At 40.5% G+C, this 19,060-nt stretch overlaps 1 protein-coding gene across 3 annotated transcripts in view; it reads right to left on the bottom strand.

Annotated features, from left to right (window-relative positions):
* CDC20B (cell division cycle 20B) overlaps positions 1-19,060 on the bottom strand; it is a 71,959-nt gene that overhangs the window by 27,667 nt on the left and 25,232 nt on the right. For all 3 annotated transcript variants that reach the window (XM_078365504.1, XM_078365503.1, XM_078365505.1), the window contains exons 3-5: positions 8,288-8,516; positions 5,336-5,466; positions 1,740-1,833 (exon numbers count right to left, since the gene is read on the bottom strand). In XM_078365504.1, coding sequence (XP_078221630.1) covers positions 1,740-1,833; positions 5,336-5,466; positions 8,288-8,516 — 454 coding nt within the window. The remainder of the gene's footprint in view (positions 1-1,739; positions 1,834-5,335; positions 5,467-8,287; positions 8,517-19,060) is intronic.

The following is a 19,060-nucleotide window of genomic DNA, read 5'->3' as shown; positions in this document are numbered from 1 at the left end:
AGCACTTTGGGAGGCCAAGGCAGGTAGATCACCTGAGGTCACGAGTTCGGGACCAGCCTGGACAACATAGTGAAACCCTGTCTCTACGAAAAATACAGAAATTAGCTGGATGTGGTGGTGGGCACCTGTAATCCCTGCTACTCATGAGGCTGAGGCAGGAGAATCACTTGAACCTGGGAGGCGGAGGTTGTGGTAAGCTGAGATCACACCAGTGCACTTCAGCCTGGGTAACAAAGCGAGACTCCATCTCAAAAATAAAATAAAATAAATAAAGAGTGTGTGTGTGTGTGTGTGTGTGTGTGTATACATATATGTGTGCATATACATATATGTGTGTGTGTGTATATAATATAGAGAGAGAGAGTCTCCTAGGATATCAGAATAATGTAGGTACATTATCTCTGGCTTCATAGAAGATATATTTTTTAATCTAAGTCAAATATTTAGCACCTTACAGAAACAAAAACTTGTTGCTTACAAGATGAGAGAGCTGAGGAAACACATATCCCAATATATTTTATTTTGCTTTTAAGAAAATATTCTAAGGTTCATGCCCTCATCCCCACCATACATTCCCAACCCCTCAAAAGAACATTTAGAAGGCCTAAAATTTTGTGCCTATTTTTATGCATCTAACTCAATTTTTTCCCCCTTTTTACTGCTGGGAAACAGATGCTTGAGGAATAAACATGCACAAAGTTCTAGATAGAAGTTTGTCCAACCTGAAGCCTGCGGGGCACATGTAGCCCAAGAGGGCTTTGAATGCAGCCCAACAAAAATCCATAAACTTTCTTCAAACATTATGAGATTTTATTGTGATTTTTTTTTATAGCTCATCATCTATTGTTAGTGTATTCTATGTGTGGCCCAAGACAGTCCTTCTTCCTCCAATGTGGCTCACAGAAGCCAAAAGATTAGAAACCCCTATATCTAGAACTTAAAAGTGTGTATCTATGTATTGTCTACATAATTTTTAAAAGAAATTTTCCAAAAACATTTTAAATAAAAAATTAGGACACGCTGTGAACAGTGACTCATACCTGTAATCCCAACACTTTGGGAGACCAAGTCAAGTGGATCACTTGTGGTCAGAGTTCGAGACCAGCTTGGGCAACATGGTGAAACCCTGTCTCTACTAAAAGTACAAAAATTAGACAGGCATGGTGGCACAGGTCTATAATTCTTACTACTTGGGAGGCTGAGACCGGAGAATTGCTTGAACCCAGAAGGTGGAGGTTGCCGTGAGCCATGATCACAGCACTGCACTCCAGCCTGGGTGACAGAGCAAGACTTCATCTCAAAAAAAGAAAAATAAGACAAGCTGAGGCATGACAATCCTTTGTACCCAGGAGGAAAAGGCTGCAATGAGCCAAGATCACACCACTGCACTGCAGCCTGAGCAATATAAAAAAAAAAAAAGTAAACTGCTAATATTGGTAAACTGCTATTTCTTGCCGTCAAGTCTAAAATCACAAGAAATAGCAGTTTACCAATATTATTTGGAAAATAGATATAAATACCCCGGGGGACAGCTGGAAGAGCTAAAGGTAGTCATCCCTAGAGAATGGGAACTTGGGGGCTGGGGGTAGTTAGAACGGAGGATTATGAGAATTATCCAAATTTTACAATTATGTTGATTTAGTCTAGTAAATATTTAAAATAGTGTATTTTAAAATTAGGAAGAAATGAGGGAGGCAGAGAGAAGGGTAGAAAAGAAGGGCAATGTCTTGAGCCTGTACCTTTCCAAACACACTGGGATTGCTCACAGAGCTGCATTTTTCCATTAGCCTGCTGAACCACCTTCTGGGTTACAAAAAGTTGTTTTAAGCATTTCTGAAAATAAACATACATAAGGAGAATACTTCTTTAGAAACCTATATGTACAACTTAGATGTGATGTATAATATAGATTTACAACTGATAATTCACTAGGAGTTCAAAGATTCCACATTGTCAAAGGCAACACCACAATAATCACTATTATTTATTAACTAAACACTATCTAACGAACAGTGCTGAGCATTTTACATATATTATTTCTAATCTCCTCAACAACTCCAAAAAGCAGATAGTTTTCAGCTAGAATAAAATCTTTTTTTATTCTTCTAGCCTAAAAATCCATTTAGCCTATACAGCATAGGTCAGTGACATCACCAAAGCCTGCCACAACTGAACTGCCATGACATTTCTAGTACTCTCTGAAATTAAAAGGCCTCCATGAAATAATAAAGTTGAGCATTCATAAGATAACATTTTGCAAAAAGGGTTTGTTTGAGGGAATGGCTGTCAGTACGCAATCCAAAGACCTTCCCACAGCTTGTTACTGAGATTGTCTCTGGGCCTCAATTTTTCTCACCTGTAATGTTTGAATTGAACTCATCATCTTAAAAGTCTTTTTCTGCTAACACCTTCACAGAGATTTTAGTAAGTTTACTAAGATTCCACGTGCACAAAAATCTGGGTGCTATCTCTTTGGGCCAATATATAAAGAGCACTCCTGACAACCTTACATCCAACTTCAATCAAAAACATCTAGGAAAATTAGTAATAAGTGGAAAGAAAAATGCTTGTTAAAAAAACAGTAATGAATGGTTAAAGCAGAGAAGATTCTGTTTTACTTCTTCACAACAAAATATGTGCATGTATGACAAACCCTGTGTCAGGTTCATGACTACGCCAAAGGTCATGTTGAGGTCTGGAGGGAGTGGGTGGATGAGCAGAAAGAACACTTGGGGGCCATAGGCAGGTGAATGATTTTATTCAGCAGCAGCTCTCATCAACAGCTTTCTTACACTAACTCTCTTCACTTTTCACCTTTAGCTCGGCTGCTTAGTTCGGCAGCCCCCACACACAGCCGCTAGGCTAACTCTCCCTTGCCTTCAGGGAGCTTAACACTCTCTCTCTGGGCAGAAGCGAGCCCAGCTGTGTCCTGGCTCCCCCAATTCATCTGTAAAGACGGACAGCTCTGGCTTTCTCTCTTTTTCTCCAGGTGCCAGCTCCTGCAGTGTCAACAGGGCAATTACACCTTTTGCAGACAATGAGGGCTTAGAGCCAAGTGATGGCCTTCCCTATGTTATGCGGTGGTGATGAGCTTCTCTATGTTATGTCTGCATGGCTATGACAACAAGTGGAGTTATGCACCTGTGCTCTAGACTCACTGAGTCATGCAGAATGTAAACATCCTACCTCGGCCTATCCTTGACCAAAGCACAGCCATGTTCCTTACACACTGTGTCCCCACAGTTCAGAGAGAAGTCTCTCTGACAGACTACATTTTGGTATTTTTTTTTCTTCCTTGATGTTATGTCACATAATAGGCAATGCTGTCAATGAATCATGGTTTTTAATTATTCAAGGTAGAACAACTAACTATAAAGCAGGGTTTCCCAATCTTGGCTCTATGGGCATTTGGCAGCAGATAATTCATTGCTGTGGGAGCTGTTCTGTGCATTGTAGGATGTTTAGCAGTAACCTAGGCCTTCACCCACAAGATGGTCTTCCCCAGAGTTGTGACAATCAAATGTCTTTCAGATATTGCCAAATGCCCCTTGATGAGCAAAATCACCCAGAGTTGAGAACCATTAGTAGAAAATAACATTCCTAAAATGGCCTGCTCATCAGTAGTTCAATGAACTCTTCACACACTCACTTCTTCAGAATCCCACAGTCACCACAAAGCTGATTACAGCAAGGTTTAGCATGCACTTCTGCTCTGTGGGTGCAGGGGTGCTCTTTCCTAGATGAGATCTCCTTCTACTTTAATCAGCAACTTAATATGGAGCTCCTGGAAGATGAATTCTGAAAGTCTCCACGGCTATGCAGGCCTCGTGGTGGAAACACCCTCCAGATGATCAGTGAGGACCACATGAAGATATACATTTACTCTGCAGGAGAAAGACCTCGCTTTGTGTCTTCACCACTCTTGATGCTATCTGACTGCTAACTAATCATGACCAAAAAAAACTGCTCAGCTTAAGATCATAGAACAGCTTCTATTATCCCCTGACCAGGTTCTTCAGTGATGCTGGGGTGACATTCTAACTGGTATAACAATTGCCAAGGAGTATCTTGCCAACGCCATCATGAGCCCACAGACAGAGCCACCAACCTTGCTGCCACCAATTACCTGAAAGGAGAAGGGGAAGGAAAAGGGAAGTACTAAGGGATAAAGAATCAAAAACTCTAATCAGCAGTAAAACATGGAGAAGACAGGAGTGTTAAGAATCTGGCCCAGGTTTGAGACCACCAGTGCCCCCTAATTATCTCAGTAGGACTTCCTGGCCACTCCCTATCCCCCAAACCCATACCCACCTATGAAGCATGGATCTTCTTAAACATAAGAACTCACACCATGAAAACCCTAGAAGAAAACCTAGGCAAAACCATTCAGGACATAGGCACAGGCAAGGACTTCATGACTAAAATACCAAAAGCATTGGCAACAAAAGCCAAAATAATCAAATGGGATTCAATTAAACTTAAGAGCTTCTGCAAAAAAAAAAAAAAAGAAGAAGAAGAAGCATGGATCAAAATACCTGCTCTAAAACATTCATTTCCAATTGCATGTGAGTTCAGGTAACTAAAATTTATATTTACAATATTTTATTATTCTTCTAGCAAAATAGTCAAGCACGGTAAGAGGTATACACTGAATAAGTAATTTTGCCTAAATTGAGAATTTATGACTTTTCTAGTTCAAAGCTTTTGAACTGAAACATTGGTTCCTTCAAAGACTCCCCATTGGATTTGATAAACTCAAAAACATGCTATTGATATTTAATGTGCCCAAATGATTTATATCAGCTTCCTAAGATCTTAAAACTATAATAAGCAAGAGATACCTAAATGTAATAAATGTACTTAACCAAGAAAAAACAAACAACAAGAAAGGCTTAAGGGAAATATTTAAAAGACCATCATATAGAGCAGTAATTTAACTTTTCCTAAAAGACCCCAAAGGACAGATCACATCATCAAATAGTTGGAAATGATGACAGCAAGAGCTCCTTGAGCTAACGGGAAGCATACCATCATAAGTATAATGTCATAATATTTTTAATCTTTACCTGTTTGTAAAGATAAAATGGTTATTCTCATTTTCACTTTTTTAATTGATCCCAACTCAGCATTTTCTCACGTATTTGGGGGATATCATCTTTCTTTTACAACATGGTTTTATTCATATTCTTCAATCATTCTTTTTTTTTTTTAATCAGGAATGCATCATTTTCTTGTTGATTGGTAAGAGCAGCTAAGGAACTCTTTCCTTACATTTGCGACTCAGTCGTCTGAGCTTCTCCAGATGTGGAATCTTCAGTTTTTTCTCTTTACCTACCTGCCCTTTTGGGGCAACGTTTTCCTTCCAGTGTCTGTCCATTGCATGAGGTGCCTTGCAAAAATGGAGGGCAGAGTTATTTGTTTCAGAACTTCCTTTGATGGGGGTCTTTGGTGGTTCTTTGCCGGATCCTACAAAAAAGACATTTAGCTCTGAATTTGGTTTTTAAAACAAAATAATCACTTTAATTTTAGGTCTGGCTGTGGCATCTTTCCCAATAGGACAGAGTGGGAAAGCCCAGGCTCTCGTCTCTCCAAAGTCCATTACAAGGAGTGGGACAGAATCTTATCCAGACTGCTGACTTCATAAGGTTGTCACTCAATGGGAAAGCTGCCTCAGTGGCCTCTAGAGTGGGGAAGAGGTGCCAAGATTAAAGACCTGACTTTATCTGCAGTAGCAGCAGTGTAAGTGCTTCATCTCTGTAGGGAAAAAACCAGATTTGCACATTTGAAAAACCAATAGAAACAGTTCCATAGTTTTAAATGATAGTGTAGAGTATCTGGTTTGCCCAAACTACGGCCATCCTGCCAGGAAAGCATTATGGGATGCTTGCTTTGACAGCATTGACATTCACCACACAATCATGAGCCAATTATTTTGCCTCTTTCCCCCTTTCTACTACAGAAAGATGTTTTAAACACAGGTCAACATGGCATCAATGAAATGCTTTCTAAGTTAAAGAAATAGAAGAGTAAATGTTGTTTGCATCAATATTATTCCTATCTAGTTTCTTCTCAACATTGAGAAAGCCCTTTACTAGACTTTCAACTGTGCCAGAAACCTGTCAAGGTTTCTAAAGCGAAATATCTGCGATATCACTTGTTCATCAGAGAAGCCAAGGGAACACTGGAAAACCTTGGCCTTTTGCCATGTGACAATCTCTTCTTCATTCAGACAACCATGGGCTTGAAAAGTTGTCACTGATGTCCCAAGAGCCTGGTACCTCAAGTACTGGGACATTCAAATTTTAAGTGACGTATATTACATTTAGGGAGAAGAAGGATGAAAATATGAAATGTTTCTCAAAGTTTTAGATCTTGCTCTTTGACCTGAGAAATTATGCATGCTTGCTTCCTTGTGCTATTTGTAGAAGAGTACAGGGGAGAAAAAGCCAGCTCTCAGAACTTCAAATGAGGAAGAAAAAGTTGCAGTCAGAGGCTGCTACTGACAATCATTCCCAGTTATAAACAAAGAGGTCAGGTCCACCAGCCTAAGAAAGAAGGGACCTCGCAAAGCATGACTGAAAATGAACCTCTCTGTAAATGTCCCTTTGGAATGCAAGAATCTTCACTAACTGCTCTTCTAAAACAAAAAGAAAGAAACCCCACTAGCAAAACCAATAGATCTGATTAATGCCTCGTGTTAAGTAGAAAATAAAATGGCCTTTCTTGTAAAATTATTTTGGCTAATATCTGTCTCTTGGATTTCTGAATGTCACACAATGTCATACATTTTTTTAAAAATCAATAAATTAAGTTCCTAGAAAGAAAAAGGGAGCCCCTAATTTTACCCAGAAAATCTTCCAAAAACAATCAGCATCAAAACTGTCCCTCAATTACAATGAGACACAAAAGATTTCTTTCAGAAGATAGTCATAACAATGACCTTTTTTACAATCCTTTATCTCCTACTGCTTCCTTTCTCAGTTACTAAATACTTTCAGTATTAACACCTGTCCTTACATGGGGATTTCATTGGTTTGATAAAATCTGGGCTCCCTTTCAATCTGCAGAACTGCAATGTATCATCGTGTCTAATGTCATTGAAAAGAGTTGCACTTCTATTAATATTTGTCTTAATAAATATACTGATAGTCAAATAATTATGTTGCCTAGGATTCTCAAAGGAAAGAATGGGAATTGCATCCACAGATGATAGGTGACAAATTTTGCTTCTGAAGGATGGGAATGAAAATGGCTGTGCCCAAATGAGAATTACATATTTCAGAAAGAGAGTTGTGTTCAGGCCCTGACAGGTTGATCGTGGATCCTGCCCATTACACTGGTGGTTTGGAGCCTACTCCCCCATCGCTGCCCCATCATAGCCATCAGACTGTCTCTCACTCTCCTTTCCTTCCCTTTTCTTCTCTTTCCCTTCTACTCTTGGTGGTTCTTCTTTCTTCCTCCTCTTCCTCCTCCTACTCTTCTGTCTCCTTCTCCTCTCTTCTCTCTTTCTCTCTTTGCCTCTCCCCCTCCATTGGTCCTCCCTGCCTCTCTCTTGCTTCCTTTCTCTTCCTCTCATCCTCTCCTGATTCTTTTTCTTCAATTTCACATCTGACTACTCCATTATTGACGTATAATTTTTTTCTGACTCTGTATACCAGGAACCTTACCAGTCATTAAAATTCTATACTTTGCAAACAAAAATGCATATATGTGTGTGTATACATATACATATATACATATACTTTACATACAATCTTTACAAAAGTAATTAACCAATGCAAGTCTCAAAAACATTAAAATTCAACTAAATGTGGCCTGAGAACTGCAACCTAACTTGGGATGTAAACTAACTGAAAGTCTAACTTCTCTTCCAATCACAGAAGGTGAGCTTCATTCAATCACAGGCAGTAAACTGATCAGACCACGTGCAAATAAGGCTAACTGAGCTGTAGCAAATCAGGCCAGCTCCTACCGCACTTCCGATCCTGGTCCATCAATGCTTCCCACCCCAACATGGCAGTGTGGTTATCTGGTTGCCTATTGGCCAATGGTTCCTTGCACAATTAACTCTTAAATTTAATTTGTGTAAACTTTTTTTTTTGTTTAACACATACAGTACTTTCTTTCGTTTTTGTGTCATTTCTCCCCACCTTGGAAATTTCTTACTCAAAGGTAGAAAAAGAAGATTTGACTAGATGTGGCACTCCTTAGTTCTACAAGACAAAGGTTCTCTCAGGAATATATCCTTTATTCACATTGTAAAACTGGGCTGTGGCATTTTATTCACCTGGAGTCAAGGTATCTTTCTCAGGCGTTGTCTTCAGCACTGATCCAGAAGCTTCTGGGAGGTAGGTGATTGACTCCTCTTCCCCAAAGGAATCAGCGGACAGAGCCCTAGTTTGACTTTGCCGCCACCTTGTGGTAATGGGACTACTCGCAACAGGAACCTCCGCGGAGAGCCTCTTCGCAAAGTTGCTCTTAAAGTCAAAATATGTAGCACTAACTGAATCAAATACCTGTTTAACAATAAAAACAGCTGTAACTCCAGTGCCCTCAGTGATGCAAGGGTAAAAATTCCTTAGAAGAGAATTACAAATAACTCATCTAGTACACCACCAATAAAATATACATAATGAGATTTTTTAATTTTTGTAACCTCGATGTTATTTTTTATATTTATATATTTTTGTATATAGTTATACATAAATATATTTTATAGTTATATATTATTTAAACATAAAAAGTTATATTTTATATATTTACATTTATATATAAAACATGTTTTTATGTTCATAAAACATTATATTTTATATGTATTTATAAAATGTTACATTTTTATATATTTATGTGTAAAATGTTACATTTTTCTACATTTATGTGCAAAATATGTTGTATTTTTATGTGAAATATATTATTTTATATGTAAAATAAATATATATTTTTTTCTATCTAAAAAACACTAAAATGCCACTACATACTTAAAGCCTCTGCTCAAGGGTCAATAGGTATACCAAAGTAGTTTAGGAAGTAATTATATTTAGAAATATTACCATTACATATCAGTATAAAATATGATATATGAAATAACACTATGTACTGAACATGCAAGATGTTTGTATGAAATTATAAAATTTCAAATCTGGATATAAACAGCAATTTTCTAGTCCAACCCCTTTATTTCATAGTTGGGGAAGCTGAGGCCTAAAGAAAGTAAATGATTTGTTCAATAGCTGTTCATCCCCTCTAAGAAACGCCAGGAGTTTGATATTTATAGAGCCTGTAGTAGTGAACCATGCCATGTAGCCAAGTGAAATTAACAAACTGGAAATGAATTATCTTTTCACAAAATGACAGATAAGTTAGGTTAAAATCCTAGACATAAAGAGCTCTTATAGAAATTGACAAGTTTACCAACCCAATAGAAAAACTAGGGCATAGAACATAATAAGGCAATTCATAAGAGAGATATATAAATGTCCAAAAGATATTTAACCTCACTTGCAATCAAAGAAATGCATATTCAAAACAGCAATGAGATGTTAGCAATAATTTTTTATGACAATCCCAGGCGTTGAAGGTGCCAAAAATAAACACTGGTATACACTCCTTGTGGGGGTTAAATTACTATCTGGAAAGAACTTTTGGACAATGTGCATCAAAAGCCTTCAAATATGTGCATAACTTCTACTGACCCAGCATTGTCACCTCTAAGAACTTAAAAAAGAAATCAGCCAGCCGTGGTGGCTCATGCCTGTATTCATAGCTCTTTGGGAGGCTGAGGCAGGCAGATTGCTTGAGCCCAGGTGTTCCAGACCAGCCTGGGCAATAAGGCGAAACCCTGTCTCTACAAAAAATATAAGAATGCACGTGGTGGTGTGCAACTGTAGTCCCAGCTACTTGATGGGGCTGAGGCAGGTGGATTGCTTGCTGCAGTAAGCCACGTTGGCTCCACTGTACTTCAGCCTGGGTGACAAAGTCAGACCAAAAAAAAAAAAAAAAGGAAGGAAGGAAGGGAGGGAGGGAGAGATCTAAGATATGAGCCAAGATGGAGAAAACACCTGGCATTTACTGAGTGTGTACTATATATGAGCCCATATGTAAAGGGCTTTACACATGTTCGTATTTAATACTAAGAAACATCTGTGAAGCAGATGTTATTTATGCCCATTTTATCAATGAAGAAACTGAGGCTTAGAGATCAAGTGAATTGCCCAAGACTACACAGTAAGTGAAGATACCACACCCAAGGCTCACCTGTCTGACCCGAGTCCAGGCTCTTAACTGAGAACATAAAGGTGCATACTACATTTCACATGTTTGTAAGGACAAAAACATGTGAGACAGAGACTAAATGTTTACCAATGGAGAACTGACTAGGCAAACTAACTGGACATCTCTAAGAGGCACTGCTCTGCTGCCATCAGAAATGACATACATTAGGGAAATGTAAACTAAACCACACCAAAGCACCACTTCACCCCCAAAGGATGGCTAGATTTTTTAAATGGAAACTATAAAGTACTGGTAAGGATGCAAAGAAACTGGAAGCTCTGTACATTGCAAGTGTAGAGAATGTGAAAAGATGCAGTCACTGTGGAAGATTAGTTTGGCGCTCCCTCAAAAAGGTAAATCTATAACCCAGCAAGTCCATTCGTAGGTATATGTACTCAAACTCAAATTCATGTGCACATACGTTCATGGTAGTACTACTCACAATAAGAAGGTGCAGACAGCCCAAATGCCCATCAACTGATAAATGGTAAACAAATTGTGGAACGGATGTACATATGTAAGGGAATGTCACTCCCAAGAGGAATGAGTTGCTGATACACGTCATAATGTGCATAAACCTTGAAAGCATTATGCTAAGTGAAAGAAGCCAGACAGGCAAGGTCACGTATTATATGATTCCATCTATATGAAATAGCCACAGGAAATTCCATAGAGAGAGAACACAGATTGGTCATTGTCAGGGATTAGGGGAGGAGGAAATGAGGAGCAATTACTTAATGGCTATGGAGTTTTCCTTTGAGGTGAAAATATTTTGTAACAAGAGAGAAGTGGTAGTTCTGTAACAATGGGAATGCTCTAAAGACTACTAAATTGGCGACTTCAAAGGTTATTTTTAATATATGAATTTCACTTCAATAAATCTTTTTTAAAATGGTAACATAGGATAATAGTGAATAAAACATGCAAATGCTTACAATATATTGCCAGCTGTAAAACAGTGACTATAAAACCGTATTCCAATACAGTCCCACCTCCTAGATATAAATGAAAAATAGGAAGGGAATATGCTATCATGTTGAAGCAGTAAGCATTGGTTCAGTTTGGGTTTCTTACTAAGCATGTGCGAGGGTGCTGGCCCATCCTGTCTGCAGCCCTCAGGGGGCAAGGCCAGCTCTCCCTCCACTGCTGCTCTGTGCTCTCCCCACCCACTGACCAAAGAGAACGTCTTTCCCAGGAGACAAGAGTCAAGAGGTTGAGGCCACAGCTGTTGTAAAGAGTGCTGTTGGGGGTCAGTTTCTCTGCCTTGTAGTTGTTCTTGGTTTTTTAGTAGGAATGGGAAAGACTAAAAGAGCCTGCCCATGTCGATTGGGCATCTCAATCTCAGAAGCCTATACTAGGGGACAGCAGGTAAGGTGATGAGTGATGCCAGCAGGGATGAGAAGTGTGGCCCACTCCAGCCTTCTTTTTTGTTTTGCTTTGTTATTTTTTTTTTTTTTAATTTTTTATTGGATTATAGGTTTTGGGGTACATGAGCAGAGCATGCAAGACAGTTGCGTAGGTACACACATGGCAGTGTGCTTTGCTTTTCTTCTCCCCTTCACCTACATTTGGCATTTCTCCCCAGGCTATCCCTCCCCACCACCCCTCCCACTGGCCCTCCCCTTTTCCCCCCAATAGACCCCAGTGTTTAGTACTCCCCTTTCTGTGTCCATGTGTTCTCATTTTTCATCACCCACCTATGAGTGAGAATATGAGGTGTTTCATTTTCTGTTCTTGTGTCAGTTTGCTGAGGATGATGTTCTCCAGATTCATCCATGTCCCTACAAACGACACGAACTCATCATTTCTGATTGCTGCATAATATTCCATGGTGTATATGTGCCACATTTTTCCAATCCAGTCTATTATCAATGGGCATTTGGGTTGATTCCAGGTCTTTGCTATTGTAAACAGTGCTGCAATGAACATTCGTGTACATGTGTCCTTATAGTAGAACGATTTATAGTCTTTTGGATATATACCCAGTAATGGGATTGCTGGGTCAAATGGAATTTCTATTTCTAAGGCCTTGAGGAATCGCCACACTGTCTTCCACAATGGTTGAACTAATTTACACTCCCACCAACAGTGTAAAAGTGTTCCTTTTTCTCCACATCCTCTCCAGCATCTGTTGTCTCCAGATTTTTTAATGATCGCCATTCTAACTGGCGTGAGATGGTATCTCAATGTGGTTTTGATTTGCATCTCTCTGATGACCAGTGACGATGAGCATTTTTTCATGATTGTTGGCCTCATATATTCTTCTTTCGTAAAGTATCTGTTCATATCCTTTGCCCACTTTTGAATGGGCTTGTTTGTTTTTTTCCTGTAAATCTGCTTGAGTTGTTTGTAAATTCTGGATATCAGCCCTTTGTCAGATGGGTAGACTGCGAAAATTTTTTCCCATTCTGTTGGTTGCCGATCCACTCTAGTGACTGTTTCTTTTGCCGTGCAGAAGCTGTGGAGTTTCATTAGGTCCCATTTGTCTATTTTGGCTTTTGTTGCCAATGCTCTTGGTGTTTTGTTCATGAAGTCCTTGCCTACTCCTATGTCCTGGATAGTTTTGCCTAGATTTCCTTCTAGGGTTTTTATGGTGCCAGGTCTTATGTTTAAGTCTTTAATCCATCTGGAGTTAATTTTAGTGTAAGGTGTCAGGAAGGGGTCCAGTTTCTGCTTTCTGCACATGGCTAGCCAGTTTTCCCAACACCATTTGTTAAACATGGAATCCTTGCCCCATTGCTTGTTTTTGTCAGGTTTATCAAAGATTGTATAGTTGTATGTATGTTGTGGTGCCTCCGGTGCCTCCGTTTTGTTCCATTGGTCTATATCTCTGTTTTGGTACCAGTACCATGCTGTTTTGATTACTGTAGCCTTGTAGTATAGTTTGAAATCTGGTAGTGTGATGCCCCCCGCTGTGTTCTTTTTGCTTAGAATTGACTTGGCTATGCGGGCTCTCTTTTGGTTCCATATGAAGTTCATGGTGGTTTTTTCCAGTTCTGTGAAGAAAGTCAGTGGTAGCTTGATGGGGATAGCGTTGATTCTGTAAATTACTTTGGGCAGTATAGCCATTTTCACGATATTAATTCTTCCTAACCATGAACATGGAATGTTTCTCCATCTGTTTGTGTCCTCTCTGATTTCGTTGAGCAGTGGTTTGTAGTTCTCCTTGAAGAGGTCCCTTACGTTCCTTGTGAGTTGTATTCCAAGGTATTTTATTCTTTTTGTAGCAATTGCGAATGGCAGTTCGCTCTTGATTTGGCTTTCTTTAAGTCTGTTATTGGTGTAGACGAATGCTTGTGATTTTTGCACATTGATTTTATATCCTGAGACTTTGCTGAAGTTGTTTATCAGTTTCAGGAGTTTTTGGGCTGAGGCGATGGGGTCTTCTAGGTATACTATCATGTCGTCTGCAAATAGAGACAATTTGGCTTCCACCTTTCCTATTTGAATACCCTTTATTTCTTTTTCTTGCCTGATTGCTCTGGCTAGAACTTCCAGTACTATATTGAATAGGAGTGGTGAGAGAGGGCATCCTTGTCTAGTACCAGATTTCAAAGGGAATGCTTCCAGTTTTTGCCCATTCAGTATGATATTGGCTGTTGGTTTGTCATAAATAGCTTTTATTACTTTGAGATACGTTCCATCGATACCGAGTTTATTGAGGGTTTTTAGCATAAAGGGCTGTTGAATTTTGTCAAATGCCTTCTCTGCGTCAATTGAGATAATCATGTGGTTTTTGTTTTTGGTTCTGTTTATGTGGTGAATTACGTTGATAGACTTGCGTATGTTGAATCAGCCTTGCATCCCTGGGATGAATCCTACTTGATCATGATGAATAAGTTTTTTGATTTGCTGTTGCAATCGGCTTGCCAATATTTTATTGAAGATTTTTGCATCTATGTTCATCATGGATATTGGCCTGAAGTTTTCTTTTCTCGTTGGGTCTCTGCCGGGTTTTGGTATCAGGATGATGTTGGTCTCATAAAATGATTTGGGAAGGATTCCCTCTTTTTGGATTGTTTGAAATAGTTTTAGAAGGAATGGTACCAGCTCCTCCTTGTGTGTCTGGTAGAATTCGGCTGTGAACCCATCTGGACCTGGGCTTTTTTTGTGAGGTAGGCTCTTAATTGCTGCCTCAACTTCAGACCTTGTTATTGGTCTATTCATAGTTTCAGCTTCCTCCTGGTTTAGGCTTGGGAGGACACAGGAGTCCAGGAATTTATCCATTTCTTCCAGGTTTACTAGTTTATGTGCATAGAGTTGTTTGTAATATTCTCTAATGATGGTTTGAATTTCTGTGGAATCTGTGGTGATTTCCCCTTTATCATTTTTTATTGCATCTATTTGGTTGTTCTCTCTTTTATTTTTAATCAATCTGGCTAGTGGTCTATTTTGTTGATCTTTTCAAAAAACCAGCTCTTGGATTTATTGATTTTTTGAAGGGTTTTTCGTGTCTCAATCTCCTTCAGCTCAGCTCTGATCTTGGTAATTTCTTGTCTTCTGCTGGGTTTTGAGTTTTTTTGATCTTGCTCCTCTAGCTCTTTCAATTTTGACGATAGGGTGTCAATTTTGGATCTCTCCATTCTCCTCATATGGGCACTTATTGCTATATACTTTCCTCTAGAGACTGCTTTAAATGTGTCCCAGAGGTTCTGGCACGTTGTGTCTTCATTCTCATTGGTTTCGAAGAACTTCTTTATTTCTGCCTTCATTTCGTTGTTTACCCAGTCAACATTCAAGAGCCAGTTGTTCAGTTTCCATGAAGCTGTGCGGTTCTGGGTCGGTTTCTGAATTCTGAGTTCTAACTTGATTGCACTATGGTCTGAGAGGCTGTTTGTTATGATTTCAGTTGTTTTGCATTTGTTGAGCAGTGCTTTACTTCCAATTATGTGGTCAATTTTAGAGTAGGTGTGATGTGGTGCTGAGAAGAATGTGTATTCTGTGGATTTGGGGTGGAGAGTTCTGTAAATGTCCACCAGGTTTGCTTGCTCCAGGTCTGAGTTCAAGCCCTGGGTATCCTTGTTGATTTTCTGTCTGGTTGATCTGTCTAGTATTGACAGTGGAGTGTTAAAGTCTCCCACTATTATTGTGTGGGAGTCTAAGTCCTTCTGTAAGTCATTAAGAACTTGCCTTATGTATCTGGGTGCTCCTGTGTTGGGTCCATATATGTTTAGGATCGTTAGCTCTTCTTGTTGTATCGATCCTTTTACCATTATGTAATGGCCTTCTTTGTCTCTTTTGATCTTTGTTGCTTTAAAGTCTATTTTATCAGAGATGAGAATTGCAACTCCTGCTTTTTTTTGCTTTCCATTAGCTTGGTAAATCTTCCTCCATCCCTTTATTTTAAGCCTTTGTGTATCCTTGCATGTGAGATGGGTTTCCTGGATACAGCACACTGATGGGTTTTGGATTTTTATCCAATTTGCCAGTCTGTGTCTTTTGATTGGTGCATTTAGTCCATTTACATTTAGGGTTAATATTGTTATGTGTGAATTTGATACTGCCATTTTGATTCTAAGTGGCTGTTTTGCCTGTTAGTTGTTGTAGATTCTTCATTATGTTGAAGCTGTTTAGCATTCAGTGTGATTTTGGAATGGCTGGTACTGATTGATCCTTTCTATGTGTAGTGCCTCTTTTAGGAGCTCTTGTAAAGCAGGCCTGGTGGTGACAAAATCTCTGAGTACTTGCTTGTTCGCAAAGGATTTTATTCTTCCTTCACTTCTGAAGCTCAGTTTGGCTGGATATGAAATTCTGGGTTGAAAGTTCTTTTCTTTAAGAATGTTGAATATTGGCCCCCACTCTCTTCTGGCTTGTAGTGTTTCTGCCGAGAGATCTGCTGTGAGTCTGATGGGCTTCCCTTTGTGGGTGACCCGACCTTTCTCTCTGGCTGCCCTTAGTATTCTCTCCTTTATTTCAACCCTGTTGAATCTGACGATTATGTGCCTTGGGGTTGCTCTTCTTGCGGAATATCTTTGTGGTGTTTCTCTGTATTTCCTGCAATTGAGTGTTGGCCTGTCCTGCTAGGTGGGGGAAATTTTCCTGGATGATGTCCTGAAGAGTATTTTCCAGCTTGGATTCATTCTCTTCGTCCCCTTCTGGTACACCTATCAAACGTAGGTTAGGTCTTTTCACATAGTCCCACATTTCTTGGAGACTTTGTTCATTCCTTTTTGCGCTTTTTTCTCTGATCTTGGTTTCTCGTTTTATTTCATTGAGTTGGTCTTCGACTTCAGATATTCTTTCTTCTGCTTGGTCAATTCGGCTATTGAAACTTGCGTTTGCTTCGCGAAGTTCTCGTATTGTGTTTTTCAGCTCCTTTAATTCATTCATATTCCTCTCTAAGGTATCCATTCTTGTTATCATTTCCTCGAATCTTTTTTCAAATCTTTTTTCAAGGTTCTTAGTTTCTTTGCATTGATTTAATACATGATCTTTTAGCTCACAAAAGTTTCTCATTATCCATCTTCTGAAGTCTAATTCCGTCATTTTGTCACAGTCATTCTCCATCCAGCTTTGTTCCCTTGCTGGTGAGGAGTCTTGGTCCTTTCTAGGAGGCGATGTGTTCTGGTTTCGGGTGTTTTCCTCCTTTTTGCGCTGGTTTCTTCCCATCTTTGTGGATTTGTCCGCTGGTCGTCTGCGTAGTTGCTGACTTTTCGTTTGGGTCTCTGAGTGGACACCCAGAATGTTGATGATGAAGTATTTCTGTTGCTTGGTTTTCCTTCTACCAGTCTAGCCCCTTCGCTGTACGACTGTTGAGGTCCGCTCCAGACCCTGCTTGTCTGGGGTGCACCTCTAGTAGCCGTGGCACAGCGAGGGATGCTACCAGTTTCTTTTTCTGCTCTCTTTGTCCCAGGATGATGCCTGCCTAATGACAGTCTTTTGGATATAGAGGGGTCAGGGAGCTGCTTGAGGAGACAGTTTGTACTTTATAGGGGTTTAATTGCTGCGCTGTGCACTCTGTTGTTCATTCAGGGCTGTTAGGCTGCTATGTTTGATTCTGCTGCAACACAGCTCATTAAACAACCCTTTTTTTTTTCTCAAATGCTCTGTGTTGAGGGGTTTGGGCTTTATTTTTGGATGTCCGATCAGGTGTCCTGCCCAGCTCAAAGGCAGACTAGCCACTGTTTGGCTGCCGAGGCTCCGCCCTGCTGTTGTGTGATTCGCGCTGTTCCTGCCTGCTCTGCTGTGGTCTCCGCCACGCCCTGCGGCGGAGTCTCTTCGTTGTAGCGTGTTGCCTCAGCAACGGCAGGCTGCGTCAGCAGTGGGCGTGTATCTCAGTTGGGGCGGGTTGCCTCGGCAACAGCTGGCTGCCTCAGCAGTGGGCGTGTATATCAGTTGGGGCAGGTTGCCTCCGTAGTGGTGGACGCCCCTCCCCCACAGAGCGTCTCGGACCGTCTGCCCGGGATAGTTTGAAATCGCGGTTTTGTTCGTCCCACTGGGTATCCCAAACGATCTGTCCCTGCAATCCCCTGGGCTGGGCTACTGTGCAAGTCTCGTTCAGTCTCAAGTCCAGCCCTCTCAAGTCTCAGGTTGCCGGTTCAACAAGGCACCCGGACAAGCGCGCCCTGTGGGGATTGCTGGGTAGGGCCGGCCGCCGCCGCCCCGGCTGCCGGCTTCGCTAGGCAGACCTACTGCCTGGCGTCCCGTGTCTTTTTATACTTGGGAGTTTCCCCGTTCTGTGGGCAACAAAGATCAGTCTGGAAATGCAGCACTGACTCACTGTTTGCGAATTCAACGCGGGCTCCAATCCTGGGTTGTTCTCACAGCGCCATCTTGAGTCCCCTTCCAAATCCTGCTTTGTTATTTTAAGACTGTCTCATTCTGTCACCCAGGCTGGAGTTCAGTGGCACGATCATGGCTCACCGCAGCCTCGACCTCCCAGAGCTCAAGCAATTCTCCTACCTCAGGCTCGTCACTAGCTGGGACTACAGGTATGCACCACCATGACTGGCTAATTTTTGTATTTTTTCGAGAGGCAGGGTTTCACCATGTTGCCTAGGCTGGTCTTTAACTCCTGGGCTCAAGTAATCCTCCTACCTAACCCCCTCAAAGTGCTGGGATTCCAAGCATGAGACTCCTCACAGGGCCACTCAGACTTTCATTTCCCCACTTTGTTTATTTCTCTCTGCTAAGAAAAAAACCACAGTACCAACTCAGAGGCTATGGGGTCTTGGCCCCAGAAACTGAGGGAATCTCTCAAACTTTAATGCTTGTATTTTAGCCCCAGCAAGAACACATTGACACACATTGTCTCATTCCATAAAAGATGTTAGAAACTTTGACTTGTCATGAATTTTCCCACTTTTTAAAGTGTTTAACTGATTCTAAGTTTAAAAAAAATACTGTAGGACTGAACAGAGCATGTCTGTGGGCCACATTCAGGTGGGCTACATTTGCAACCACTGCAGTATGTCAGTTACCCCTTACCTCACAGGCACCAAGAAACGCAGAAGACACCGTATTGGAAGATAGACTCAGTTTGCAAAAACCATGGCAGAGGACAGAGACACTTGCTCGAAGGTTTCCTTGGAGCAAAATTCCAAGGAAATTCTAAAATTTAAATATACATTTTTAAAAATCTGTGTTTAAAAGAAATTAAAGAATAATAATTTGATGCTATGTCAGCTAAAACAATTGAGAAATTGCACATTGACAGTATCCTACTGCCTTAGCAGGTCTGAGTTTCTGTGGCTTGTCTACTGTCACTCTGGCTACCCTGAATGTTTCCCACTTGGGTTGCTCATCCCCAGTTCTCTGCCAGGGTAACTCCCAACCGCCTTCACTTCTG

Source organism: Callithrix jacchus, chromosome 2 (genome assembly GCF_049354715.1).
Source record: "Callithrix jacchus isolate 240 chromosome 2, calJac240_pri, whole genome shotgun sequence".
In the NCBI taxonomy this organism is placed as follows: domain Eukaryota; kingdom Metazoa; phylum Chordata; class Mammalia; order Primates; family Cebidae; genus Callithrix; species Callithrix jacchus.
This window is presented reverse-complemented; position numbering and strand designations above follow the sequence as displayed.